At 48.0% G+C, this 27453-nt stretch overlaps 1 protein-coding gene across 9 annotated transcripts; it reads right to left on the minus strand.

Annotated features, from left to right (window-relative positions):
* Window positions 1-1580: 1580 nt before the first annotated feature.
* Window positions 1581-27453, minus strand: LOC104683239 (heat shock transcription factor, Y-linked-like). Of its 9 annotated transcripts, XR_002273183.2 has the most exons (6): window positions 27247-27453; window positions 24403-26661; window positions 22767-22905; window positions 5183-5327; window positions 3727-3990; window positions 2669-2750 (listed from the first exon to the last, which is right to left on the minus strand). XR_002273183.2 is itself a non-coding variant. In XM_019280373.3 (4 exons), exons 2-4 carry the CDS (start codon window positions 3955-3957, stop codon window positions 1738-1740), a joined length of 624 nt encoding a protein of 207 aa, XP_019135918.1. In that variant the 5' UTR covers window positions 3958-3990; window positions 13872-14194; the 3' UTR covers window positions 1581-1737. The 9 variants fall into 9 exon arrangements, 2 of the variants coding, with proteins under 2 accessions (XP_019135918.1, XP_019135919.1); XR_002273184.2 differs by lacking the exon at window positions 27247-27453 and having other exon boundaries at window positions 3727-3970; window positions 24403-27239; XR_002043459.3 differs by lacking the exon at window positions 27247-27453 and having other exon boundaries at window positions 24403-27239.

Here is a 27453-nt window from a genome sequence, read left to right on the forward strand (position 1 = left end):
TACTGCTGCATGACAACCAGGCAATGAAGCAAAAGCCACGGGAGTTTAAAGAGGAAGCTCAGCCAAAGGTCACCTGGCTGCCCCAGGTGCTTGTTATCAGAGCCTTGAAAAGAGGGAGGAAAGTGACATAAGCTGATTATAGCAACAACAGGAAACAGCTGACAGGGCTGGGGGAGCCCTCTCCTCAGCATTCAGCATGCAGAGGGTCTTTGCTGTTGTAAAGTGAAAGGGGCTGCAAAGCCTGGGCTCTGGAGCTGCTCAGGACACCAAGGGAAAATACTTCTGCTTCAGATCTGAAGCATCTGCCAGGCAGAGAGTCAGAAAGCACCGTGTTAATTGCAATACTCTGTTTTATTTTCTGCCCAGTCTGTGCAGTGGATTTGTACTACTTTCACTGCTCATCCATGTAGCTGAAGTGCTGAAGGGAAGGGTGACAAGGGGACACACATGCTGGAGCACCGGAGGAATGCACTGCTACCCTCTGTGAAGCAATACAGTTCTTCAGCCATCCAAGAGAGAGGGAGTAAAGGGAGCTCATGCATGCCTACAGTTTCCATAACTAGCCTAAAGGAGGAGAAGGATTCAGGAGTGAGAAAACCTGGCAAGCTGGATCCAGCCAGAACACCATCAGCAGCTTTCTCGGCATCTACAAAGTTGTCTCTGACCACTTAAATTGGTTCCAGTGTCTTAAGCCACTATAGGATCTTAAAAATCTGTTACAGGAATGTAGATCAAACCTGCCGTTAAAATGTCTCCAGCACAGATAGCCCAGCTGTGCTGATCTTGCTGACCAAGGACAGGTGGCTGCTTTCAGTCCCTGAACTTTCTCTGCTAGTGCCTGCAGGGTTGAACAGAGTTCAGACTGTGCTGAACTCACAATTGCATCAATCCAGAGCCCAAAGTGCACAGAAACTGGTGCTAGGAAAACGCTCGCTGAATTCACAGGAGTGAAGCTGAGATCTTTGGGACATGGAATTCGTCACTCATGGGGCACATGTCCTGTGCCCACACCCAGCAGGGGCATTGCCACACAGACCCTGGTGCTGGGGCAGGCCTGGCCAGGGCAGGTAATGCTGCACGGGCCAGCACCACCCACCTACAAAGCAGGTCGGTATTAGCAGTGCCATGGAAGCATGTCCCAGTATTCATCTCTCTCCATGGGGCTGCTTTCCAAACAACATTGATCACTGGGCTGGATCACATTTGGCCTTGACTTTTAAGCCTCTAGTCTTATGGAAAAGTTCTTTGTTCCAGAATATCCCAAATCTGGCCCCCCACTCTGTGGATTAGAGGAGGGTATCAGTCAACCCCTGCTGAAGAGTATCAAGTGTCCATGCAAAGTATCACATGGGAAAAACTAAAAGGATGAACACTCATCCTCAGAAAGAAGCTTCTGGCTTCCTTTCTGTCCAGGAGCTCAGCCTTTGCTGCATCTCTTGGTGCTATTAAGACATTGCCACGTTTGTGCTGGGACATCTGTCTTGCCAAGGCCACTAAAGGACAAGTGGGACATTAAACCCACAGAACTATACAAGAAGTGAGTTTTCCACTGTTCAAATAGGACAGGACAACCAGAAAGGTTTACTGTTCAAACAGTTTATTATCACCTCTATTAGGCTGTGTCTATTAGACTTTATATCCATACTGTGCTCCAGGAGGCTCTGGAAGCATGGGAGCAGCTGCTGGTGGAGATGGATGGGCTTCAGCAGACACCTGCATGTCTGACCATCTAGGCTTCTAGAGGGGCCTTTCATCCAACCCTGCTGCATCCAGGGCTCTCTGTTTGAGGGCAGCTCTCCTCTTACATGTTCCCAGCAGCCAGGGATGTGCTCTGTTGAAGCTGGGGTTATAGTAGTAGAGGATCTAGAACAAGGAGAAGAGTTAGTTGCTACTATTCCAAGACTGGAAAAACCCAAGCTACAAGAACTAGGACTCTGAATTTCAAAAGAGGAGCATGGTTAAGGAAAAGGACTCTGAGGGCTGTATGGAACCTGAAGCATTATGTGACCATTGTGTTCAGCCATCACCACAACTGAGGATTTGCTGTCCTGGGGGGCAAGGCAGAACAACTACTTTCAAAAGCTAAATATCACTATTTCTCTGCAGCTTCAAGGCAGATGTGAGCAGGCAGGTGATCCCATGATCCTTGGGTGCATCTGCTTGGCATGGGGCAGGCGCCACAGGAAGGTTTCAGATTTGGTAGGAGATGGAGCAAAGACATTCAGAGAAACCAGATTACACTGAATCTGTCTGTCACTTTAATGGGTTCAAACTCAGCAGATCACACCAAAATGTATCCTATCAGCATTTCTACTAGTCAGAAAGACTCACTCAAACCTGCCTCAGCACAGCCTGAAAAGGAAATGAAAGCCACTTGCTCCCATCCCCATCTCCTCTATGGCAAGGCCTTATTTGCTGTGAAGGTCCCTCTCCCCCCCCAGACTATCACAAGTGTTGGTTGCTGTGCAGAACAGCTGCTGTACCTGGCTGTGAGCAGAAGCTGCTGCTTCCTCTGATAGGAATTCGGGCAGGGAGGCAGATCTTTGGATATCCCGCTGCACTTTGGTGAATCCATAGAGGTTCAGCTGGCGAATAACACTCCTGATGTGCTGTGTGTTAAAAACCCGCTGATGAACTCCCCTGCCCAGCACCTCCACTTTGAAGAGATCTTTGTTGATGGCCACACATTTTCCACCCTCACTCCACCAAATGGACTGAAACTGGTCACTTTCCAGCATTTTCCAAAGCTTCTGTGGAAAGCAAAGGGGCAAGAATCGATTGTCTTTGCCTGTGCTCTCACTGGAAACAGAAGGAGCTCGTTTGGTCTTGTGTCTGTCACTGCCAGGCTGGACATCCCTCTCCTCCTCCATCGCTTGTATGGCAGTGCTACAGGGCACAATTTCCCCCTGTCCTGGAAGGCCAGGAGAAGCCATGTCAGCCCACTGCCCCAGTGCATCTGGAGCAGAAAGGGGTGGTGGTTCTGTGGGAATCAGCTTGCTTTTCTATTCTCACAGGTGGACTGAAGCTTCCCTCATTGGCCAGCACCCTGCACAGCCATACCTCGTTCTCCCGGTCAATGGGCAAAAGACAACTGGCCATGGCTGACTGTGGGTTCCAATAAATGTTCTGCCATGGCACTGTGGTGCCGGTGCTGTGGGGACATCGCAGGTGACATCTCAGTGATAGTTGGCAGTGGTGCCCTGGCAGGGGGAGCAGCCCGAGGAAAAACTGCTGGAGGGAACTTGTTGCTTCTCCCTCCCAGAGCCACCAGCAGTGGGAGTCCAGGGCCCAGCAGTGCCCACAGAGCTGTCCTGAAGGGCTGTGAGCAAAGAGAGGCCTGGGCCATGTCTGGCTGCACCCAGGAGTGGTTCCCCAGGGAGGAGCAGGGATGGCTGCAGCCTTGGGGCATTCCAGGGCCCTGTTTGGGAAGCTTTCCAGCTGAGCCCCTCTGACACCTGCAGAATGTCCTTGTGGATATCAGGGAGAGAGGCCAGCTGAGGGGACCAGTCCAAGGGACTGCACTAGACTGCACAGGGGGAAGGTGGGAAAGCCCAGCCCTTTTGCCAAAGGTGGAGGCCAGCCAGGGCCTGGCTGCTGGGTGGTGGTGACAGAGATGAGGCATTCCAGACATTCTCCAGCGTGGCTGGGAAGTGTGGGAGCAGCTGTGTGTCAAGGTGTACAGGGTCTGCATATGCAGGGACACATGTTAGGGATTAGCTGCATTACCATGTCAAGTACAGGCTTTCTGTGAGCAGACACCTGTGTGTCCTGTGCAGGAGCTGGTGTGAACACCTCCTCCTCCATGTCAGCAGCAGTTCCCTGGACAGGCGAAAGATCTTGGCAGCTTCCTGAGGGGCAGCTTTCCTCCAGCTCCTCATCTAGGCACAATGCAGCTGGGGCTCTTCTTTTGTGGTCCACTCTTGGCTTGTAGCCTTCCAACACCTGAGGATGGTCCATCTCAAAGTTGAGGCTATAAGAGAATCACAGAAGCTAGAAAGTGCAGAGGAGGAGAGTTAGTCGTAACCAGTTCAAGCCTGAAAACCAAAAATACACGAGAACTGAGACTTTAGTCTTAGCCAAAAGCCAAACCTGGGTATTGAAGAGGACAGTTAGGGGAGTTTGAAACCTCAAGCTTGGGCTGGCTCAGATGTTACAATAAGGTTTTGTGAAGTGATAACCAGCCGTGGGTTTTCACCTGAGCACGTCCACAGAGCTGTCCTGAACTGCTGTGGGCAAGGAGAGGCCTGGGCTGCGTTCAGCTGCACCCAGGAGTGGTTCCCCAAAGAGCAGCAGGGACAGCTGCAGCCTGGGACATGCCAGTGCCCCGTTTGGAAACCTTTCCAGCTGCGCCCCTCTGACACCTGCAGATACACCCTGACAGTCTGCACCGTCTGTGATTCACTGGAGAAACACCTTACAAGCTCCCTGGTAACAAACTAGCCTTTCAATGGGCTATGAAAAGTTCTGCCAAGCAAGAGGAAAGTGTTTTCCTTGTTGAAACACATTGCAGCAAGCCTTTGTGTCGAGTAAACACTTCATGCCGACAGAATCAATGCAAACAACCTCTCTTGGCACCCAGTTCTGAGCCGCTGCTCGCCTCTCTCTTGCAGCCCAGTGTGAGGCAGTTTGGCTGCAGCATTCTGTGGTCTCTGTGAGAGAGGAGGCTATTTCTGAGGTGACAGAGACCCAGCAGACGGCTGAGAGCCCAGAACAACCCCTGAGCTCACCTTGTTAGCGCTGCCAGGTTGCTGTTCTCTAACAATCTGTTCTATGCACCGGCTAAGTTTGGAAAGAGTGCTAAAAGCAGGCTTGTCATGGTCATGCCAATGAATGAAGAGCTTGTCAACAGAGGGAGAGTCACCAGCAGCACAAGGGAAAGGTATAAACATGACTATATTTCCTCTGTAGAATGGTTTATATTTAGGTGTGAATCCTTCAAACTGCTGCAACAGAGCTTTAATACTGTATTAAGAGCTGGGAAATGGGAAGAGCAGAGGATATTTCACTGTCTAGCTCCAGTCTTTTGCAAATGGATGTGAATCCTTCATTCAAAACACAGATTCAACAAGCCAGTTCCTAACATGTTCTGACGCTTAAAAAGTGCCCCTATTCAGCTTTTGACTTCAGCTTTATCTCCAGAAAGTCCTCAGCAATTTAGGCTTACTCCAAGGGGAAAGCTCACCATACATTCACAGAAGACAAGGAACATCAACATGCAATTGTTGGCAGCAGGGCAAACCCTCTGGGGTGAAGAGCCAGCACCCAGTGATCACAGCACCACCTCTCCCAACTCAGCCTTCAGGAAGTGACTTGTTGCAGTTTTTTTCCTGTGAAAGTAGAAAGGGGAAGAAAGGTGCTGGTTGTCACAGGAAGATGGACAAGTCAAAAACAAAAAGGGAGGTGCTACAGCTGCAGGGAGTTTGGGATGTGCTGCTTTGAGTTATCCTGAGGTATAGGAAAAGCCTGTAGGTGTAGGAGTCTCCTGCAACACCTCAGGCCTTCTCAGAAGAATTTATTTCCCACTGCAAGTCACCCAGCTCTGCATGTCTTCGTCAGGTTTACTCCCTCTTGGAGAGCAGACACATTCCTCTGCCTCCACCTTTCAGCTCAATGCCAGGCCTACAATGTGTCTGATAGATAAACCAAGTGCTGGCAAGACCAAGCACATTCTTGTCTAGCACCATACCTTGACCACTGATGAGTTCTTTTTTCATCATCTCCTGGAGATCTGGGAAGCAGCTGGAACCACTATCCATGGGAGGAAGGGACAGCCTCTCAGGCATTTCAAAAATAGAAAGATCAGAAAGGGTAGGCTTGAACCAAGTGAGGCAGACAAAGCCCATAACCCCTGCCAGGAGGATGAGCAATGCAAACAGTGCATGCCTGTATCTGAAGGAGAGATTTTCCCCAGTCACAGCAGAGCAATATGTTTTAAGTAGCCGGCTTTTGCTCCTCTGTTTTGTTTACTCTTCCAAAGACAAAACCAAAAGTGATGCCATGCCCCACTTTATTAAGTGCAGAAGGAAGCATCTGGGAAGGGCGGCAAAACATGACAAAGTCCAGACCAGCCTAAACAAAAACACGCACAAACCCTCCTGCTCAGCCAGCTGAATATGTAGATATTTATCTATTTACAGCCTGCTACCACAGCTGAATGGAAAATACCTGCTGGGCTTCAGGATGCTCCAAGCAGCCAGGAGGAGAACAGGGGGAATATCACACTCAGCTGCTCCTCAGGGGTGGCTTGGTCCCTTGAATAACTGCTGCAGCACAGAAGGACCAGACCCTCAGCTGGTGGGAGCAGACCCCACAGCCTCTGCCATAGCTGCATTTGTGCTGGCTCCACTTCAAGGGCTGTATGGCTACTGCCCAGCTGTCAAGCTCCTGGCAACTTTTAGCCTGTGCCAAGTAGAAGCTGAGGAGCAGGATGAGGAAGTGATCTACTGAAACTTGTTCTGTGTGAGGGACTTCCCCAGGGAACTAGCACAAGAAAGATATTTCCTGCCCAGGAAAGTGCTACGCTAAACCTGGAGAATGCCCAAGCACTGGTTCAAGCTGGCTGATCTGATCACAGAAGCCAGTACCTCTGCCAAGTACATGCACTGGCTGAACACTGTTATAATTAGAGCTGAGGTGCCAGGCCAGTTGTTTCTAACTCCTGTTATTTTTATTATGTATCTTTCAGTATTTGGTGTTAATCTGAAGAGGGATGGTGTCCAATTTCAGGGCGTAGGAGAACTTCATGTTAAGAACATCCAGTTTTGTTTTCCTAGTTAAGCAGAGTGGTCCTCATTGCAAACCTAGGAGCACCAAAAAGGTCCTAACTATAAGGCAAAGGGGAAGGACGTCACTTGCTAAATCAACTTATTGAACAATTAGGGCTGGCAGCATTTAGTTCTGTCAAATTGTCCCAAAGGTGATTATTCTAATCAGCAAACATTTATTAGAAATTGCAGAGGTACGGTCAAGGACCAGCAGAGGAAGGGATCGGCTATTTCATCTGCAACTGTCCTGACCTTCAGGGAAAAATCTCTCTAGCACAACATGGTTGCCATAAATACTTACACCATGACAAAAGATGTCAGAAATGCAAACTGTTGACATTACAGGATACTCAGCCAAAGCAAAACCGTATGGCTTTCAAACCGTAAGTTTAAAGACCAGCAAGTTTTAGGACAGTGTGGTATGCTATTCTAGAGTTTAGAGGGCAGGAAAGTGCAGCTGACATTGAACAAAAACATACTCTTTTCTTTTGAGGAAGTTCGTTTCCAAATGACACAGAACTGTTTAACTCATTGCCATGTTTCAGATCTAAACTAAGCAAGTTCATAAAAGTTCATCAAGGAAGAATGAGTTCACCAGAACTTTTATTCTTTTAATGCTTAACACTTATTTTTTTAAATTCCTGGTCTATATCCTCTGGCTCAGGGGATTGCCAGGAGCACAGTGCACAACAGCATCTTCGTTCAGAGTCTGCTGCTAGCTGGATGGACATTTGCTCTGACTCACTTGTCACATACAGTCAGCCAAGACTGAAGTATTCAAGGCTCAGTGTTGTTTGTGCAAAACAAAGCCTTGCTTGGCAGTGTGGGATTTCACAGGCTCGTTTTTCAGTGTCTTCTCAAAGCGTTCAGTTCCTCCTTCTGTCTCTTGTGAGCCTGAAAAGACAGGCCACCATCCCCAAAGAGGGCAGACACAGGGCTGCTCTGCTTCTTGTGTGCAAAGTATTACAACACTGTGCAAGCAAATGATCTAACCTCGCATGAAAAGACATCTTAGATAAATCCCATGCATGGGATTAATCACACTGGTGTTGCAATCATTGGTGTCATGGATAAAAATGACCCAAAGAACAGGAGGACGACAATTTTCCATCATGGCTTATTTACTCTAATTATAAACAAAGACTCCCAGCTCTCTTAAGCTAGGCCAAACAACTAGTACCTGTCTGTGGCCTGTTTTCTTAGCTGAGGACTATGCTAGAGTGGATTTTCTGCCACACATCTGGAGTGGGCTGCCTTGATCTTACAACTTCAACCAAACAGCAAAAGCATCATTTTACTCATACTGCTAAATATATGTTTCTTGCATATATTTTACAGAAACAATTCCTTGCTACTATAAAGAGGTACCCTCATCTCACCTCCAGACGTCATGATTATAAGGTAAAGGTTCCAACCCCACCATAAGCTCTTGTTCAGTGTGGTACCAAATGCTGCCCTTGAGCTGAGCTGTGGTCTCTGCTGTTCTGGTGACACCAGCACTCGCAACGAGGTTCTGGGCTTAGACTGTGAAGAGGAAGCTTTAGCATTAAAAAATAAAATCATGAGTAACCACATTAAATTGTTTTAAGTTGAACATATCTTTTATGCAACCCCTGTCCTTCCCAAGTGAAATGCAGCTGTATGCATGTGGTGCTCTTACAGCTTTTGACCTAATGCTTTTATGCAGTAAGGGAGGTAGAAAGATGATACAAAGCCCAGACATGGTAAAACACCTCTGCAGTGGGAAAATCAAACCCTCTACATAGTAAAAGCAGGTAGAGAGTCAGGTCTTTGGGCTCAAGCAATTGGTCAAGCAGACAACCTGAGATATCTCTATGGTTTTCGTAGGAATGGGTGACTACTCACACAGATTTTGCAACTGCTTTGCCTCTGCTCTGCAAACACAGCCTGATGTCCAAACAGCAGTGTCTGTAACAGCCTGGCTCTGCATTGATGTCATTTGAGTGCACTTTGTAAATAAACAAATGGTGATTCACAAGTGACAGGCTTGGAGAAACCCAGGGCAGGGGTTACAGCACAGGTTAAGTCATCACCTTCTCGTCTGTCCCGACACACAGTGCAGAATGGCTGCAGCAGGGTAACTCCACAGTGGCAGCAACCCTGGCTGCCAAGGTCAAACCCTCGCTCCGACAGCTCAGTGACATTTGGCCTAACTGGCAACAGCGGCCCTGGCCTGGCAGGATATCCCCCAAAGGTGGACATTCACGCTATATCCTCACCCAAAAGCACCTCTCCCCCCAGCCCTGCATGTGCCATCCACCCTCCAGATTGCTACACTGAATTAGCACTGGGCAAGTGAAAAAAGTAGAGAAGAGATAGATAGAAGTTAATGTTTAACCTTTCCCTGCCTTACACTACTGGCAAATAGCTGCAGGCAATCCAGAAATTTTTTTCCACTCATTTAGTTTCTACTTGGTGAGCAACTCTGTTTCCTCTGCCGTGCAAAGAGCTCCATCAACAGCAGACCTAAGGAAGCCAGGTTCCTCATGGATTTAGTGTTTGGATAATTAGTTTCTGGTTTGATTTTTTTCCTCATGGCTGCCACGGTTCAAGTTCGCTACAGCCTGTTTCTTGGTCAGTGGATTGCAAGGTCTCCATCCACTGGCTTTGTGGTTTCAGAGATCCCTGAGGAACCTTTAAAAGCTTGACTGTTCTTTGAGATTTTCACTGAACTGAAGCGTGGCCACCATGATCAAAGCTGCTGGCAGGCAGTCAGCACAACCACAGCACAACTGTGTGCTCTCATGCGGTTCAGCTTAAACAAATGGAAAAGGAAGCCAATAGCAAATCATATCCATAGCCTAGCAAAAATCCTTTAAAACACAAGAGAATTGCAAAACCAAATCTGAAAAGGCACCGAATCAGAAAATTCTTGTTTGTAGGCTTATCTCCTCAATTCTTAGAGATGTAGCCTGAACCTCCAAACCAAAGCACTTGAACAGCCATGATCTAGTGACTGGATCTTCAGCCCTGAATGCTCAGAGTGTAGGGAAGCTCTTCAGTCCGAGTCTCCTTCTCCTATCACCAACAGCAGCCAGCCACAACTGCCTGGCATAAACGCTCCTGTCACAAGAGGAGAGTCGGTCCTTTATCCTTGCAGCCCATCACCGTGCAGGACTGCCTGGTACTGCTGAAGAAGCTGGACATAAATGGATGGCTGATTCATGCTGGGACACTGGGCTATTTTCTTGTCCCCCCAGCACGATCTCACCCAGCACAAGAGAGCTGTGAAACCAGTTCCCTGCATGGTCCCACTCCACTGGGCTGAGCAACCAGAGACGTCAGAGGCTTACGTGGAGGCTGTGATCCTTAAGGCTTTGTCTGGTTGTAATTAAACCACCTCCTAGGGAGGGTGTCCTGCCTGCTTTACCCAGCAGCGTCTGGGCAAGGCTGTGCAGGGACAGAGACAGGGCCTGCAAGGGCCTACTTTGCAGGCTGCAGCAAGAGCAGAGGCATGCTATGACCATTACATTGAGGTTCCAGTGACCTCATCCTGCCTCAACCTGCATCCAGAGGTCCACAGTCATCTCCAAATCCTTCTTTTCTTGCCCAGCAGGGCCCAGCTGTGCTCCTCACTCACTCCTGCCCGGGGCAGGCCAGGTCTGTACTGGGGCCACTGCACCACCCCAAAGGTGGAAGCCAAGACCTGAGCACTGGCAGGCTGGGGGTGTGCAGGAAAGAACAACCCCAGGTTGCAGAGCCCACTGCAACACAAATAGCCAAGGGTGATTTATTTCTTCAAGCACCCTTTATTTTGAGATTAATTCAAATTAAAAGTTGTTTCATTCATAGGATAACTGAAGCTTGCAAGACAAGTAACTGGTGGCGCAACTACTTGCTAGCAGCCCAAATCATTATTCAAGACTCAGGCTGGTGTTTACTTTAAAGACCCTCCATGTTCCAGTACAGCTCACCCACTGCCCACAAGTTTGACAAGATCTGAGGCTAATAACCGTTAAACTGTTGCTCCTGGTTTGGGCAAAAACCTACATTGAACAACATCAAGACTCATCTTGATATTAGCAAAGCAAAGTTGAGCAAATGGGAGACGTGCTCTTGCAACAGAAAGCTGTGCAGAGCCCCAGACCAGGCAGAGTGCTGTCGAGGCCTCCATGCCTAGGGGTCAAGTCCAAGGACCACCTAACCTCATCTCTTGTCCAGACCAACACCACACAATTCCCAAAGAGGTGCAAGAACCTCAGACTGCCTGCACAGGTCCTGATCTGGCCTCCAGCATCTCAGGACTGGTTTATGTCTGGACGGTAACACCCAAGATTTCCTCAGGAAAGCATCACTCTTCATTCCAACACCAGGTTGCCTTGCTTCCCATTTAAGAACCTGAGCTGGACCCTCCATCTTGCTAAATTTATGGTCTCACCAACTTCTAAAGACAATGAGACACACACAAGTCAACTTAGTTAACCAGTGGCTAAAAGGATTTTCTCACAGCCCAATCATCCTTTAGTTAAGTTCCACAATTTCATGGCAACAAGCCCAAGATAGGCTGGAGATGTTGGGAACAGGAGGTTCTTCCCAGCTACCACACAATACATATTTTTCCTGGGTGGTTATTTGTTGCCACCAATCATGCTGAGAACAGCACTGTTCCCTGCGGCACAGTAAATTAAATTTATAATAAAACCAAAACGAGAAAAAATAGGGCAGCCTCGACAAGATCTGCTTGACTCACCCCTGCTGCTGTGTTTAATATTGTTGTAGAATTGCTCCATGCAGGGAGCAATTTAGAAAAAGTTTGATGAGGAAAAGCTTGTGATGAGGAAAGCTCATCTGCTTTCCTTTAGAGCAGCTGCCTGCCCAGGACAGATGCACTTGTCATGTATGTGGAGATGGCTCATGCATACTAAAGGAGCAACTCATTCAATAACCACACATTTATGAGACAGTTTCTAATGAAACCCTTCCTCCAAGCACAGATAACAAGCCATCCTCAACACTCTCACCACAAGTACATGACAGCTCCAGCACTCTGCTCTCTCCAGCACACAGCAGCCTCATTGTGCAAGGACCCACCAAGCCAGTGTGACAATCCCAGCCTCAGGGCACCCGTCCCCTGCTAACTCAGAAAATCTTGTGCTAGGAATGTACCCTAATCCTACATCTTGACTGAGACTTCCAAGCTGTGTGCAGTACACTGGCAGATCACATGGCAGTGCCTCCAGCTAAGACACATGCCTGCTGCCTGCTTCCTTAGTGCTCTGTTCCATGTGCTTTCACAAAGCACAGGAGATGTCCTGTTACTGCAGGTGAAAAGATGTCGTTCTGTTCAAAATTTCATTGCTGTATTGCTTCCTGCATTGACTGCTCCAGACTACCGTGGTGTGATGAGACAAGGACTGCCTACCCTTGGGTTAGAGAGTGGGAGAGCTGGGATCTGCAGAGAGCTCTTCAAATATTAAATAGAAACCACCAAGATCAAGACACTGAAGAGGAAGGACAGTCCAGTCCCAGACCAATATGCTTTATCAAGCCAGCACAGCAGATGCTGGTACAAAGCAAGGAGCAAAGGCTGCAGGAGCCTGTATCTGAAACAGAGTGAGCAGCTCTGCAAGAACCTGTAATCTGGGCAAAAGTCACTGCACCTTCAAGCACAGGAGCCTCCTGCAGCTGGAGAGGCTTCAAACGCTCCGCTTTAGGCCAGGTGAATGGGGAGGGGATCCAGCAAGGCACATGCAGACAGAGCCCTCTGCTCACTGCACAACCCACCTCCCCATACACCTTTTCATCACCAAAAATTCAGCATACTGAAATCTCATTTTACAATTACGAGATTGTGTTGCCTCACCTTGATTATGAGTGAAGCCTTTGAGTGATTTTAGCTTCTCCTGTCAAGCCTGGCTGTCTCAAAAACATGGTGTTTCTACATGTTTTGAAGGGAAAGAGAAATGCCTTAGTGAGCAGGGAGAGAGGGGAGCTACATTCCTGCTCCTGCCAAGAGCTGCAGCTCTCACCTGCCTGCTGGCTGGCCAGCAAGCACAAACACACACACACTTTCTCAAGTGAGAATTAGCCAAGGCACAGGGTGTCTCCCACCAAGCTGATATTTAGTAGGTGATTTGGGAGAGAAGCGAGCATAGTGAGAGATATTAAGATTTACTGCATAAGAGGAAAGAATGAGTGAAGTTGGACTTCACCAGACCTTTTGTGCACAGAGCAACTTGTCCCTTGCTTAGGTTACAGTCAGGAGTTTATGCTAAGGGCTTTCTCTTTTCTCAGTGGGTATCACAAGGTGTCAGCTCTGCTACAAGCACAGTGGAGCAGCCCCAGGGTAATGGCACCGGCACAACACTGAGATGAACTTTGGTTGAGGTCCCAGTTTTACTTTTGGCATCCAAAGGCATTTGCTTGCTCTGTGTCCTCTTTTCACCCCGGTGGGACAGCTGTCTCCCAGCAGGGACTGCTCCTCCAGCAACATGGCACCACTCTCTGCTGTGCACACACATGACCAAGGTTAAGACCAGCAGAAACCTCCTCCTCTTTACCAAAACCAAGCCCAAGAAAGTCAGTAAAGGACAAACAACCCCCAACCACTCAAGTTCCTGTTGCCTACCTCAATGCACTGTTTCCCCCATCACAGAGCACACTGTGCTTGCTTTCAGGGTATCACACATCCCTACAGCCACAGAGCTTCCCCTCTCCAACTGCTCTGCCCAGGGGGGGTGGAAGAACAGGCCATGCTGCCTGCTGCTTCCCCCAGGAAACCTTTCCTTGCTTTTGCAGAAAGAACTGCTCCATGGAGGATTCATGCTAGATTTCTCCTACTTTTCACGTTGTTTTTCTTTTCCGGTTGATGCTGACCTACATAATAAGCAGGTCATTGGAACACGAGAGATGTTTTTCAAGGCAGAGGAGGAAAGCCAGGCAGCTCCCCCTCCACGGAGGCTTCTGAGGATAAAGTGCTGCTTCCCTGGGGTCCTACTCCACAGCCTTCTTCATGGTCCTCCATCCAAAACCAGCAGGAGCTGCTGAGATCCCACTGGGGATAAGGTCAGACCCTGAGCAGAACATCAGGGTGGTAAAGCTGCATGGGGGACTGAGGGGAGCTTCAGGAACACAAACCTTCCTCACCTGAACAGTACACAGGCCGTGTGCAGTCCCTGTGCACGAGGCTGGGAGCTCATGCAATGGCCTGGCTGCGTGGGACTCAATCCAGTGGGCAAGGCAAACTCTCACCAAATGAGCAGCAACCGGAGGGAGGAAGAGAGCAAGAAGATCCCTGTGGTGCAAACCTCTCCCCAGCTGAAGGAAGGATTGGGCTGTAGCAGGTCTGCAGAGCACAGGTATACAGGACTGAGACATTGCCAGCTGGAACACTGCTCTACCTGAAAATCTGGCAGGTGAAAAGCAGGGTTAGAAGAGTGTCATAGGTTAGCAAGCATAGTCCCGGAAGGGACGTCCTTGCTAAGGGGTGCTTACAGTTTCCTCTGGGAACTGATAGAACCTATCAGCTGGCCAGTTTGAATATGGACAATTCTCTAAGCCACTTAAAGTTGTGATCACCTCTGTGATCCACATTTAAGAATAGGCAAACTCCCCCTCCAAGCTCTCTCTCGTTTCCGGCGCTGGGACAGGTGGCTGCGGGGCCCGAGCAGGGCCCAGTGGGCCCGGCCAGGCCCTGCTTGGGCCAGGCCGGGCCGGGCCACGGCCATCCTGAAGCCATGGACCTGTTCCAGCCGTGGAACCCCCCCCACTGCCTTGCCGTGGGCAGCCGGAGCAGCTCGGCTCTCCCCCCTCTCCACTGCGATAAGAAAAATTCAACATTCCAGCTGCAAAGCTGCAAGGCCGAGGTGAGATTAACCCTTTTTATTGCTGTGAAGAGCTGAAAACCTGAGGGAAGAGAGAGAGGAGATGCTTAAAGCTGAAATTCTGTTGTGAAGCTATGATATATCAGAGTATCCTGTTGTAATTTCATGAAGATATGGGGGGGTGGAGTGTTCAACTCGTAAGCAAAAGCACCTGCGCTGAGATAGGCAGATGCTGACGCAGCTGTAATTTCATGAGAAGTTTGGACAGGGAGAGATGGACCAGATGAGGACTTTTGCTCCAAACGGGAAAGGAGAAAACCTCAGTCCCTAGAGATGAACCAGATGAGGACTTTTGCTCCAAATGGGAAAGGAGAAAACCTCAGTTCCTAGAGATGCTCCCAGAGATAGTCCTAACGATGAAGATGATGAAGACCCTTTGCTCCCAGGGAAGGAGAAGGGCCTCTGTTTTTGTTTCTGAACGGCTCAACCTTAAAATTGTACCCCAAAAATCTTCAAGAGTGGACCCTCGAAAGCAGTTGCGGGAAAAGCTGCAAGTCGGGGGAAAGGACTCACATGCAGGCAGAGAGACTCCTCTTCCTAAATGGACTGAACAATATTTGGAAGTGGGCGGCTGTCTCGTTGTGATAATGTTTTCATAGCATGAGCAAGAAGAGACTTCTCTTTCTAAATGGACTGAACAAGGTTATTATGGAAGTGGTAAACAGACTGAACATCTTAAGGGTTGTCTTTTCACATCGTCAGTGGGAGAAGGGAGGAAGGTGGGGGGAGGAGGAGAGTTCTGAAGGTGGTATAATTTTTTTTTCTTCTTTTAGGTCTGTTAATAAACTTCTTTATATTCTTTCAAGTTTGGTGCCTGCTTTGCATTTCTCCTAATTCTTATCTCACAGCAGATAAACAGTAATGAGTATTTTGGACCAAACCACTACAAAGAGCTTGAACTCAATTTGCTTCTCATGCTCTAGTCATCATTGCTGCTTCTTTATGGGGAGCATCCCTAAAGGCTTGCTACAATAAAGCACAAACTACAAATGAGAAAGATTTGAGTAGCCAAGAGAAGACAGGCCCTGGGATAACCTTTCAGTATCCATATGGTTTCAGGTATGGCAGCATGGAACTGGAATGTCTCAGGATGTTGTCTCCAGCACCATCCTCCCTCATCTTGCAGCTGATCTCTCCCCGCTCCCAAACAGGAGACAACCCTGGGAAAGGTGTGTGTCAGCATATCTAATCCCCACACCAACTGTAGGGATTAGATATGCACTGCAAGCAGGAAGCAGCGAGTTACCTACCCAGGTACAGCAGGGATCTATTAGAGAAATTAATGTAATGTGATCCTGCCTGGGGCTCAGAGGCCGTCCCAGAAGGATACACAGAGCAAGTAACCAGAGCAGGACAGGGTAAGAAGCTCTCTCAAACAGCCTGATGGCTCAGAGAGTTCCAGTGACAATAATGCAAGTCTGGTAACTAGGTCACAGTTATGATCCTTAATTAATCCTGAAGAGACCCCATCTGCCATGGGGAACATGACTGATAAGGTGGCTCATTAAGCACAGAAGCAGGCCGGGGTAATGCCAGGCCCCAGCCAAGCAGCAGCTACTTTGTCCAGCCTGCTCCCTGCCAAGCTTTTAGCCAGCAGAGATACCAGGCTCTCCTCATCTCCCCTGAGGAAGCCACAGCAGCCCAGAGCCTGTTCACAAGCCCCTGCCCAAACCACACTGACACAATCCATGACACAGGAGAGAGATTGAAAACAGACCAGGGCAGGCAGACATGAGGCTTCAGCAGAGGAGCTGTACCAAATCCTGATGGACAGCTGAACCCTGGCTCCCTGGGCTGTGCTTCACCTGCAGCCCTGCTTTTCTCCCCTGTGTGTCCCTGCGCTGGATGGGGTGTGCTATCCCAAGCCACTTCTTCCCACCATTCCTCTGGGAGGAGCTAAGAGGTACCAGCTTCTCTGCTTGCGCTGCCTCAGCTGGCACAGAGGCAGTCACAGCCCTGGGAGCTGCAAAGGGGCATCAAGGCCAGTGGAGAAAAGGGCCTGACACTGCAGCTGGTGCTAGCAGAGGTCACATGCTGGCAAAGCCAGGTTGTTCACTTGGCAGAAAGGGCTGGCCCTGACCATGACAGTGGAGAGCCCATCTGCCAGCAGGGAGCAGAGACTGACTGAGGGCGAGGGCATGGACGGCTGGCACTTGGGACAGCAGTCTAGGTAAATGTCATCTGCCCTGGCCTCTACAGCTGGTTGTGTTTTGCTTCTACACATGATCCATATAAATGTCTTGATCTGCTTAAATCCACTGGTGACAGCGAGATAAGCCAAGATAATGCTGATTGAGTTTTCAAGGCCTGCTGCTGCTACCTGAGCAATTAGAAAGCAGCCACTGTCAGCAAAACCAGCAACACCTAACAGGGCTTCTGAGGACTCAGCACAGAGCAGGAGCATTAAAAATAGTTGTTTCAAAGGAGAGATGGGTGACTAATAAGCCCCACACTGACAACTGTTGGGAGATGGGGACAGCTTAGTATTAAAGCCATGTCTACAAGGACCCTTATTAAGGTGTCACTTTACTCACTGCCACCCCCAAAGGCATTGTATTCCCCAACATGCACAACTGACAGCACACCAGGGAACAGACACAATTAAACCAGGGCAAGTAGAAAGGAGAAATGCTGACAAGTAAATATAAAACAGTATTTTTACCCAAGGAAACTTTGAAAAGCAGAGCAATCAAATTCACAGTATATGCACCATCACTGTAGACATGCACTGTTCTCCCTCATCCAAGTGCAGCTGGGTGAGGGACTGCACTACTGTGAGATCAATCCATGAAAACTGGGTCACTGGCTATCAAACCCAAGAGACAGAGCCAGGACTTTGGGAAGGATGCACTGAAACCACTTCTTCCAATTAAAATATGAGCTTAGGAAGCATCTCTAGTTTATTTGCTCTTGTAATTAGAGCTTTAAATTTCAATTGCTTGCTCAAAATCTCATTGTTCTTCATGGTAAATAACCCTGACAGGGTTTTTACTGTGGAGGAGACAGGCAGTTTTGGGAACAAAGCTGAAATAAATGCAGGAAAGATTAGCACCTTTCCAAGACAGAAGTACAGAGAGCACAGGCCTCACAGAGCAATCCATGGTCTCAAAGGCTCACAAGTAAACTCAGAGCCTGACCCCATCACTCACCCCCCAAACAACAGCACAGCTGTTTGCTGTGCCAAGCACCAGCCTCGTCTCTCCCTCTTCCAATCAAAGTGCAAGGCCAGGTGCTACACAAACCCTGAAGATCCTTCTGGATTTCAGCACTAGAGAGCACAACGATCCAGACGGTTTGCACATCTTCACTTGTTAGAGTTGTTGGCTCCTGTTTTGTGGTTGAAATGGTGGCTGTCCTCTTCTCAGGCACTCCACCCTCCACTACAGTGGCTCATTCCTGCTGCAGGTTGGAGAGGATGAACAACTGCTCCGTATCAGAGCCTGGCCTAGTAAGTGTCCATTGCCCAGCATGGCATCTCTCCCCAAAATTACTTCTTCCAAGATATTGTTGCCTCACAAAATTCAGCTTGGCAAAAAACCCCTACCTCACACCCACCTGGACACAGATATTGCTCAACACACTCCATCAGAGGCAGAAGAATTAACCTTTAAGTAGTGAATGGTCTGTGGAAAAACATTGCAAACCAACCACCCCTCTACTTGTTTAACACCGCAGTAATACATTACCTGTGCTGTACTGGCAGACTTCAAAGTGCCAAAGAACAGAAATACAAACTGCCATCAGGGCTTTTGGGGAAACAGTTCAGGCACTGCCAGCAAGAGCCTTGTGCAGTGGAGCTAATTGGAAAGTTTGCTGGTGCTGCTGATGGCTGGAGAGCCAGTTATGCTTTGCCCCGAGTTCCCTCTCCACACAGAGCCACCACACCTCACTCACAGGGCTCAGTACTTCCTCCCTGTGTGATCAGTCATCCTTACCAGTGCCTAGAGGGGGTGTCTCATAACAGGCCACCTGGAGCAACAGCGAATTATTTTTAGTTTGTATTAATTAATGCATTACTAAATTTCACAGTGAAAACACAGTGCATCTTTTTGAGAGCATGAATTCTGAATTGCTTTTTTAAGTTAAACTTTGAAGCAGACACTTCTCAAGACTAGAGGTCTTTAAAAAAAAGGATAAGGAAGTACAAAACTAAATCATCACAACTACACCCCAGTTTTCCTAAAAGCTTGTGGGATGTCTGCAGGAATTTTTGGGCTGCAAGTCTGAAGAGACTAGATTATCTAATGTATATAAAAGCTCCATAAGATTATCAGAGCTCTCTATAAAACCACAGCACACAGGTTAATCACATGGTCCATCACTAGTGCTAAGCCAGCAACAACCCTCCACTCTCCCTTGGTCTGCTCTTACAGTCAGTGTGACATGAGAAACCAGGCACAGAAGTATAGAGAATGACTTAACCTCAGGTTTGTATTTTTGCCATTTCAGTCTTAATGTCTCAGCTGATCCCTCTCAACCTTTTTTTTGTGTTATGTAACGTTTGCACTTCCACCTCTTTCTAGGACATTCCCTAGAATCAGTTTTGATCTTCTTTGCCCAGGGCTGGGACAAGATGCATTTCCAAGAGAGAGCACATGCATCTCCCCTGATTCAGCAGAAAGATTCCTGAAAAGAAGAACTTAAAAGCTCTGAGTTCTTTACCACATCTCCTAGAGACACAAGAGCAACATATTTTCCCACCATTACCATCACCCCAAACCAACACGACACAACTAGGTTTGCTCAGCACACCAAGCCAGAGACAGCTCACTCCTTTGAGTCCTCTAGTCCCATAGATCTCAGCTAGAATGATGTTCAAAGCAGCTGCAAAACCATCAGGTCTAATAAACCAATGCATACAAGGCTGCCAGCAAGGTCACAGTACCCCAAGAAATCTCCCAGTCCAGCTGTCCTGGCATCCTCACTCGCACTCCTCCTGGTACTGCCTGTGCTGCTTGGCAGGCAGAGTGGCCCAGGAGCCTTGGAAGTAGAGCCCAGAGCTTTGCATGACTGAGGCTGTTTGTAAGACAGTGCACACAGAGCACTTGGCAGCTTTTGGGAGAGTTCACTACAAAAGCAAACAAGGAATGGAAGCCTTGTATACTCCAATAATCTCAATAAGTCCCAGCGTTTCTCTGATCTGCAGCTTTCAAGTTCAGATTTGGAGATACGATGTGCTAATTTCCTCCCTTAATATTTCAGCACAAGGCCCCTTCTTCCCTAGAGCTGACACTCTTCTCATTTTAATACCTTATCACTGCCCTCTAGCTTTATCTGTAATCTTCAGTGCACAAGGAGGAATAGTATGTCTTGCGCCTCACAGGTTAAGCAACAAGAGCTATTGCAAAACAGCACAGCAAACCCCCTGGGCAGAATGCACACTGGGAGGTGGAAGCGTTTGGAGTTGGACCCCAAGAAGGCTGTAAGCTCATCCTTCCACCTTTCTGGTATGCACACAGGCTGTGGTATTACACAGACTCTTCCACTCACAGGAGAGGGTTTGGCTCTGTGAGGTTTTATATCCCCTGTCACCACACTATTTTCATGTCTGGAACACCTCTACTTAAATGTGAGGCACCTTTCTGCTCTACTGCTTGGCCACTTCATCTCAACCCTTTGGATTACTTCCTTCAAGGAGCTAATTCTGACTGTACAACTATAGCATCTAGTATTAACTATAACAACTAATTATAAAACTATAAAGTTTCCCTGGCCACTGATAAAACAATCAAAACTGCTTTACACTTTACTCTGTTACTGCTTGCTTTCTCCAAGATAGTTCTTAAAACTGTCTCACAACCAGCAATATCTAATGCTATGGAATAACTGGAAAAGGAGGAAAGCCACCCAGGTAAGAGAGTTCTGTTGCCTCACTGGGTACTCATTCATGGGATAACACCTACACAGAAACACCCAGCTTGGCTCTAGTCAGGAGCAGGATTTTTCCCCCTTCTCATGTCATCAGCAGGATTTCATTCTGAAATGCTACTCCTTACTTCACTGAATTTCACTGATCTTTGCAGAAGAAATTAGATTACCAGATGTATAAAAGAAGAACAAGCCTTTGCTGAAACAAACCACAACAACGAGCCTTACTAGTAGGTGTACTATGACTATTAGGACTTCACTGGATGCCTTTATCCCTTCTCCCAGGCTGAAAAGGCAATCTTACTTGTATTGCTACACCTGCTACAGGCTGCAGGGAATAGTACTGATTAAAAACTGCCTAGTGAGGGAATCTTCATTTTGACAAACAAAACAACATCCATTTATACAAAGGATTTAACTTACTGTATCAAACTGAGCCTGTGGTGACTGGGGAGAAGTGAGGGCACTTTTATTATGCTACTGCCTTCTCAGGTGTCCATGGCAGGCCCGTGGGACAGGTAGACAAGTCAGAGACAGGATTTTTGGTTGTGATTTAACCCCAGTAAACACCAAATCCCCACACAGCCCCTACTCAGTCACCCCTTTTTGTCAGACGGGGGAGCTAATCAGAAGGGTGAAAGTGTAAAATCTTGTGGGTTGAGATAAAGTCAGTTCAATAACTAAAAAAGAGGACAAAAGCAACAGTGAGAATACAAATGATGCAAAAGAAAACAATTGCTTACCACCAACTGACTGATGTCTTGCCAGTCCCTGAGCTATGACAGTCCCAGCCAACCTCCACCCTCCCAGTTTAACTGCTGAGTTTGATGTCATATGGTGTGGAATATCCCTCTGCTCACAACTTCTTGTGCACCCCCAGCCTACTTGCTGGCAGGGCAGTGTAAGAGACAGAAAAGCCCTTGACACTGCACAAGCACTGTCCAGCAATGACTAAAACATCCCTCTGTTATCATTGCTGTTTTCATCAGAAACCCAAAGCACAGACTATATAAACTGCTCTAAAGAAAACTAACTCTACCCCAGCCAAACCCAGCACATTTTTAGAGGACAAGAGGGAGAGAACAAGGTATGCTCCTTGATTTCTAGCAATCTTCTGCCTGACAGAAAACTCCTCACATTGACATTGCTTTAAGGGAGAGAGCCCATAGGCTCCAGCACAGCATTTTTCACTGCTGTAGGTCGATTTCTTGTTTTCAAGGACTTGGAAAATCCCCCTTCCGCTTTGACTTCCACCTTCCTGCCAAAGCCCACAGTATGAGCAGCACTAGGGGCTCTCACTAGAGATACCTGGTGTAGCGAAGATGCTTTACTGCATGAGCATGCCTTGAGCATCTTTATGAACCTAAAGCATTTAAATTCAAAGAGGAGACACAAACTTCTCTCTTCTGACAGCTGTCCTTCCTATACAGAGAGGAGCAGACTACCTACATAAATCCTTTCTGGAAACCCCAGTTCCAGATTGCTATAGAGAGCCCTGACTAAAGAGCTAAGTCTTTTCTCCACCCTCTCACACCTTCAATACAAGAAGCACTCGAATTCACATTTTCTAAGGTATTTCTGCTCTCTGTTGAGTAGACTTCAAGCTCCTAAACTGAATGTAGAAGGTGCTGTCTCTACCTGAGTACCTAATGAGGAGAAATGAGGGCTGAGATATGCAAGAAAAATGACAGGCTGAATAACTTCAATAACCATAACTAAAAATATACTGGTTGGGGTCCACTGGTTCTTTCTAAGAGAAGGAGGAAAACTGTGTGAGAGAGGAGGAAATGAGGGTGTGGAGGCAAGTCATGGCAAGTGCAGCAAAGCTCACAGTAGCTGGAAGGATTAGTGTATCATTTCCTGCTGTGTGTTGCACAAAGCAAGACAAACTCAACAATGCAAGATGGAAAAAAATACTATTGTGTGATTTTCCACATCTGAAGCAACTGGAGAGACATCAAGGAGATATTCTGGACTTAGGATAAGCCACTGCTGGATGTGTCAGTCAGCTGGGCTATAGACTGCAGCAGCACTGTGGGGTGGTGCCCTTCAGTGGGACAGCAAGGTACCTTGTATGAGGGTGGCAACAGCTTCTGCTGTCCGGACTCATGAGCCTGACTCATGCCCCTGTGATGGGACTTTGTCAGGAAACCAAACTCCTCTGCATCAGTGGGCAGCTCCTGGGGCCTGGCAGACAGGAGAAGTGTCCTGACTCAACAGCCTTGTGAGAGCCCACCCACAGTCCATGAATTTTAAGAGATCCGTTACAGTAGGGAACACAACAACTCACACTTGTTTGTACGAGATGGGTACGGATCCATGTAGCCCATGTCAGTGAGACAGGGCTGCTGCTCAGTCACTCTGCAACACGAGCCTCAGCATCCAGCAGCTCCTCCAGCTTGCTCAAATTCTCTGCTTCTTAGAGGGTCCTAGAAAGAAATGAGATTTCCTGTTCTGTCATGTAAAGAAGACACTGGCTCCAAATCAGGAAACATGTTAAAGAAATTGAGCATGGGAAGAACTGTCACTATGCAGCTGCTATCACAAGCCTCCAATTTTGCCTTAAAAGGTAAATAAACTAAATCTTCTCTAAGAACTGCTGGTCTCAGGACCGGAGGTGGAAGTTCCCAGATCTAAGCCTGGAATCTGAGTCTGGACTAAATCCAGATGTCAGGATCACACCCACTCCCTTGGAAAATTCAGGTCTCAATATAGACAGGGGTTTGTGTGTGGGGAGGGGGAATTGTTTTTCTGTCTTGCCCTCTCTGACACTGACTGGATGGGAAAAAATTAGGAATATGCACAGCCCTGACTTCAGAAGTGGGCAAAAGGGATTAGATGTTGCTAATTATGGCGTTGTTACAGGCTTTCATTTGAACGGGCCGAATGCAGAGGGGCTCTGACCCTTGCTTTTCTGCTGAGTGTCTAAATGCTTTCTTCAAAGCATGAAATTCATGAAAATCCTATGAAAGGAGCTACCTGCAGACAAATGCAAGGGCAGATGAATGCTACAAACCTGTGAATCAAGTTTTGTTTCCAGGAATATTGGGCTTGAAAGAAGAGGGATGGAAATATTCAAGGTAACTTACACTTGACCCTGCATGGTAAACCAGTAACATGGAAAGAGAGCATCTTCACCAGCAACTCTTCATTGACATCAGCAGACATCAACTTGATCTTGTGGCAGGGAATTTTTCCCCATTTTAATTTCTATATGGAAAGCACATTCTGTGGCTTCTCACCCACCTCCCAAACTGCTGGAATTTAACCTTGTTTTCCATTAACCTTTATTTAGCTAAGAAACTGACGAATCATCAGAACAGAATGGGCTTTAGCAAACTAAAATCAGCAGAGGCTCTCAGGATAGCGGAGAGTCTTCCCTTCTCTTCCTCTGCCACTGCAACACACAGGCCTTTCAGGCAGATTGAGCTTCCTCTGCTGAATCCATCTGGTCTCAGGGACCAGCTCCAAAGGCTGCTCCAATACACAGGTACACCAAGGAACTACCCACTTTCTGACCTAAATTTTGTCAGGGCCAGCTGAATTTGTTCTCACACCAGTGCTATCCCCTGTGCTTAAACCCTTTTCCTCCTTTATTCCATGTTACTCTGCCCCTTCCGTACTCTCAAGCAGCCATTCCTTCTCCCCTGCCCTGTGCACCTGCTGCCTCTCTCCAGTCTAAGCCTGCTTTTTCTCTCAGGATGGGCTTCCTGTTCCCTCCGGAATGGCCACTGGCCCTGCTGCACTGTCCTCCTCCTGCACTGTGGCAAAAAGCATTTGTGTGGCACCTCACATCAGTTTCTCCTGAGCCCTGTAGGATGGCAGTAATACATTGCCACAATTAACATCCTTAAACACCGTTTAATTAATCCACTGAAGCCCTAAGAAATTTTAATTAACGGCAGCTTTATTAGTATTTACTTCACCTTCAACACGTAAGCTCTGGCAGCATTTCCCAAGGGAGGGCACGGGCAGAGCAGTTGACAAAGACACCCTTTTCCCGACTTTTCCCTGCTCTGTTGCTCCCAGGGCTCACAGCCAGCTCTGTGCACTGACAAGGACACGTTCCTTCAGCTGCCCTACAAGATGAGGGTCAAGTTAATGTCGTTCTGTTGCTCTGCGCAATTCCTGTCATGCACAAGGTTAAACAAATTCACCCAAACCAAGCTTTAAAAGAAGTGTTATTGCAGTGTTTGATTAACAGCACAGATTGGAGGGGAGTCTGACAGGAAAGCGGAGAGTTCTGCTCCATTCAGAGATCTCCAGATCATAGCCAAGGTCACCATGTCTCAGCTGCCAGCCTTGAATGATGTTTGTGTAAAAAGCAGATGCTCTTCAGGCTTCACATGCGCTTCTGAATACAAACCCATAGTCTCTGAATTCCAGCAACCAAGCAGACTCCTGTACTTCAATCCCCCAGCCCTACAAAATGGCAAGATGCTGCTGTTCAGATTACCAGGATAAAGGATTATGAGATTTCTGAGGGATCTAACCTGCTGTGGCAGGTGTCCAGGCAGACGAGCTCTGCAGCCTCTTGCAGCACATTTGTGCTCATTTGCACAACACCTTTCTCTGGTGTCTCTTACAACAAAACACATGTTCACTCTGGGCTAAGTATCATGGACAATTAATAAGGCAAAAATAGGAGGAGAAAGAAAAATACTCTCAACATACTATAAATCAAGCATATGGGACTTGATTTCTGTTGCTAAAACTGCAATTAACCCCAGGAGCACAGGAGTGATCCCTTAGGCCCAGACACATTAACTGTGCTCTAAGGACACTTGTCAGGTATCCACGTTAGAATGCTGTGATGCTCCCTCAATTTTTAGAGTAACTGATGTGATACAAAACTTCAGGGTAGGGAGTCAAATGCTGATGTTCCAGGGAACAGGCACAGCAGTAATCTGAAACACAGATCAGGTGTCTTTAAACTTCAAGTACTAATTAACTATTATTTTGATAAATACTTGAGGTATGTAACACTAGCCAAAACCCAGTTGTGGGGGAAAATAATTCGAAACACTATCCTGGTATTACCAAATGACCAGGATTCCTGCTATCTTAACTGCTAGAGAGGCTGAGGTCAAATACCACTGCCCTACTTTAATCATTTATCTACAGAACATGTACCTGGTTTAATGATGCTAATGATGCATTACACTGACAAATACTGAGTTAAGATCTTAGCACTGAGATTTCTTACATGATACTGTGTTCAATTTCTAATAAGCAAGAAGTGAACTGTGCTTAAAACACACCTACTAAAGCCTACTAAAACCCAGATCCCACACCCTGCCTTGTAAAGCTCCAGCTAACTTCTTCAGGGCTTTGTAAGTAGTACATGAGGGCAGAACTCTGCCCCATTTCCTACCTCAGAGCTTAGTAACACACTGGAGCTGACATCAAATCTGACATTTGCCTATAAGGTTTTCCTTCTGATCAACTTACTCAGATCCTGAAGTTTACATACTGCATGCAGCATCCTCAAAGCAAGTCAGTGCTGAATACAGGAGGGTCAAGCAAATACCTTTCTGGTTTGTCCCCCTGCCCTCTGAAAGAGCATTTGTCTAAAGATTAATTTGCAGCATCTAAATACTATCCAACAATTTTAGAAGTGTTTTTTACAGCCAAACTTGTGTTCAGCAGCCACAGTCCTACACAGGCTTTGTATTTCTCTAATCACTCTACATGAGCACCTTCTAGTAACTACACAATGTGACTGCATGCAAAGCAACAGTCAAGTAACAGTGACCTTTACAAAAGCTCTCCTCCAAGCTCCACACCTGTTACAAAGCCCACTTCTGCCCCAAAGTGCCCAAAACGGCTCTTGGCTCTCTACCCAAATCCTGCCTTCCGTGAAATTGTTTCACAAGATGAGGGAAAAAATGTGTTGTCATTTTTACTTCTCCATTCTTTCCATACTTGAGCAGTCAGTGCTTACAGGAAGTCGCGCTACCGTGGTTTGAATAGCCACACACATTAGGAGAACTCCTTTTACCATTACCACCCCCCCCACACCGCAAAATACTCTTTTCAGCAAATAAGCTTTAATGTCCATTGCAAACCAGAGGGTGAAAGGTTCCATTTTACTTCTTGCTGTTGTTCTTTCCTTCAAAACCTGGCAAAGAATGCCATGGTGGAAGTCTGAGCATCACCGACAGAAGCTGTTAGATTCATATCAGCTGTAGGAAAAGTGAGAGGAGTTCAGGATCCCACCACCACCTCCTGAGCCCCCGGGCAGGAGCTCTGCAGGGAGTCAGAGGTGCATTTAGGAAGACGACACCAGACGCGTCCGAGCAGCGCTGGATTTCCCCCACGCAGCTGACTCAGAGCTCGCCTCTTCCCACGAACAGGCGCGCTGGCGTGACCCCCAATCTCCTGTCCTGGAGGCAAGGGACTCCAAAACTTCTGGGAAGCATGCACTGCACAGCCTGGGGCTCCGGGGAAACCCAGAGCAGCACTTCCCGTGCGGACCATGCCCACACAGCCCCCGCTCAGAGCCGGCTGCCCCCTTCCCCTCACAGACCCCCGGCAGCTATCCAAGCCCCCTCCGTGCCCTCACAGCACCGCGGGAGCAGCTCAGCCGCCCCCACACCCTCACAGCGCCTCCATTCCCCCAAGGCGTCCACACCCACTCCAGCCCCTCACGACCCCCGGGACTTTCTCCCTGTCCTCGGAACTCCTCCAGTCCCTCATGACCCCCAGGGTTCTCTCCCTATCCTCGGAACACCTCCAGCCCCTCACGACCCCCGGAGGTCTCGCCATACCCTCAGGACGCCTCCAGCCCCTCACACCACCCCTCAACAGCCCAGAGCCGCTGGGTGCCGGCTCCTGGTCCCTCCCCGCGCCTGCGCAGCCCCACCGCGCCTGCGCCGCGCCCCCGGGACTATAAAGGCGGCAGTGCGAGAGCACATCCCGGTGTCGCCTCCCCGTCGCCGGTGTCACTTTGCCGTCACCTCCGGTGTCCCGTCCGG

Source organism: Corvus cornix, chromosome 12 (genome assembly GCF_000738735.6).
Source record: "Corvus cornix cornix isolate S_Up_H32 chromosome 12, ASM73873v5, whole genome shotgun sequence".
In the NCBI taxonomy this organism is placed as follows: domain Eukaryota; kingdom Metazoa; phylum Chordata; class Aves; order Passeriformes; family Corvidae; genus Corvus; species Corvus cornix.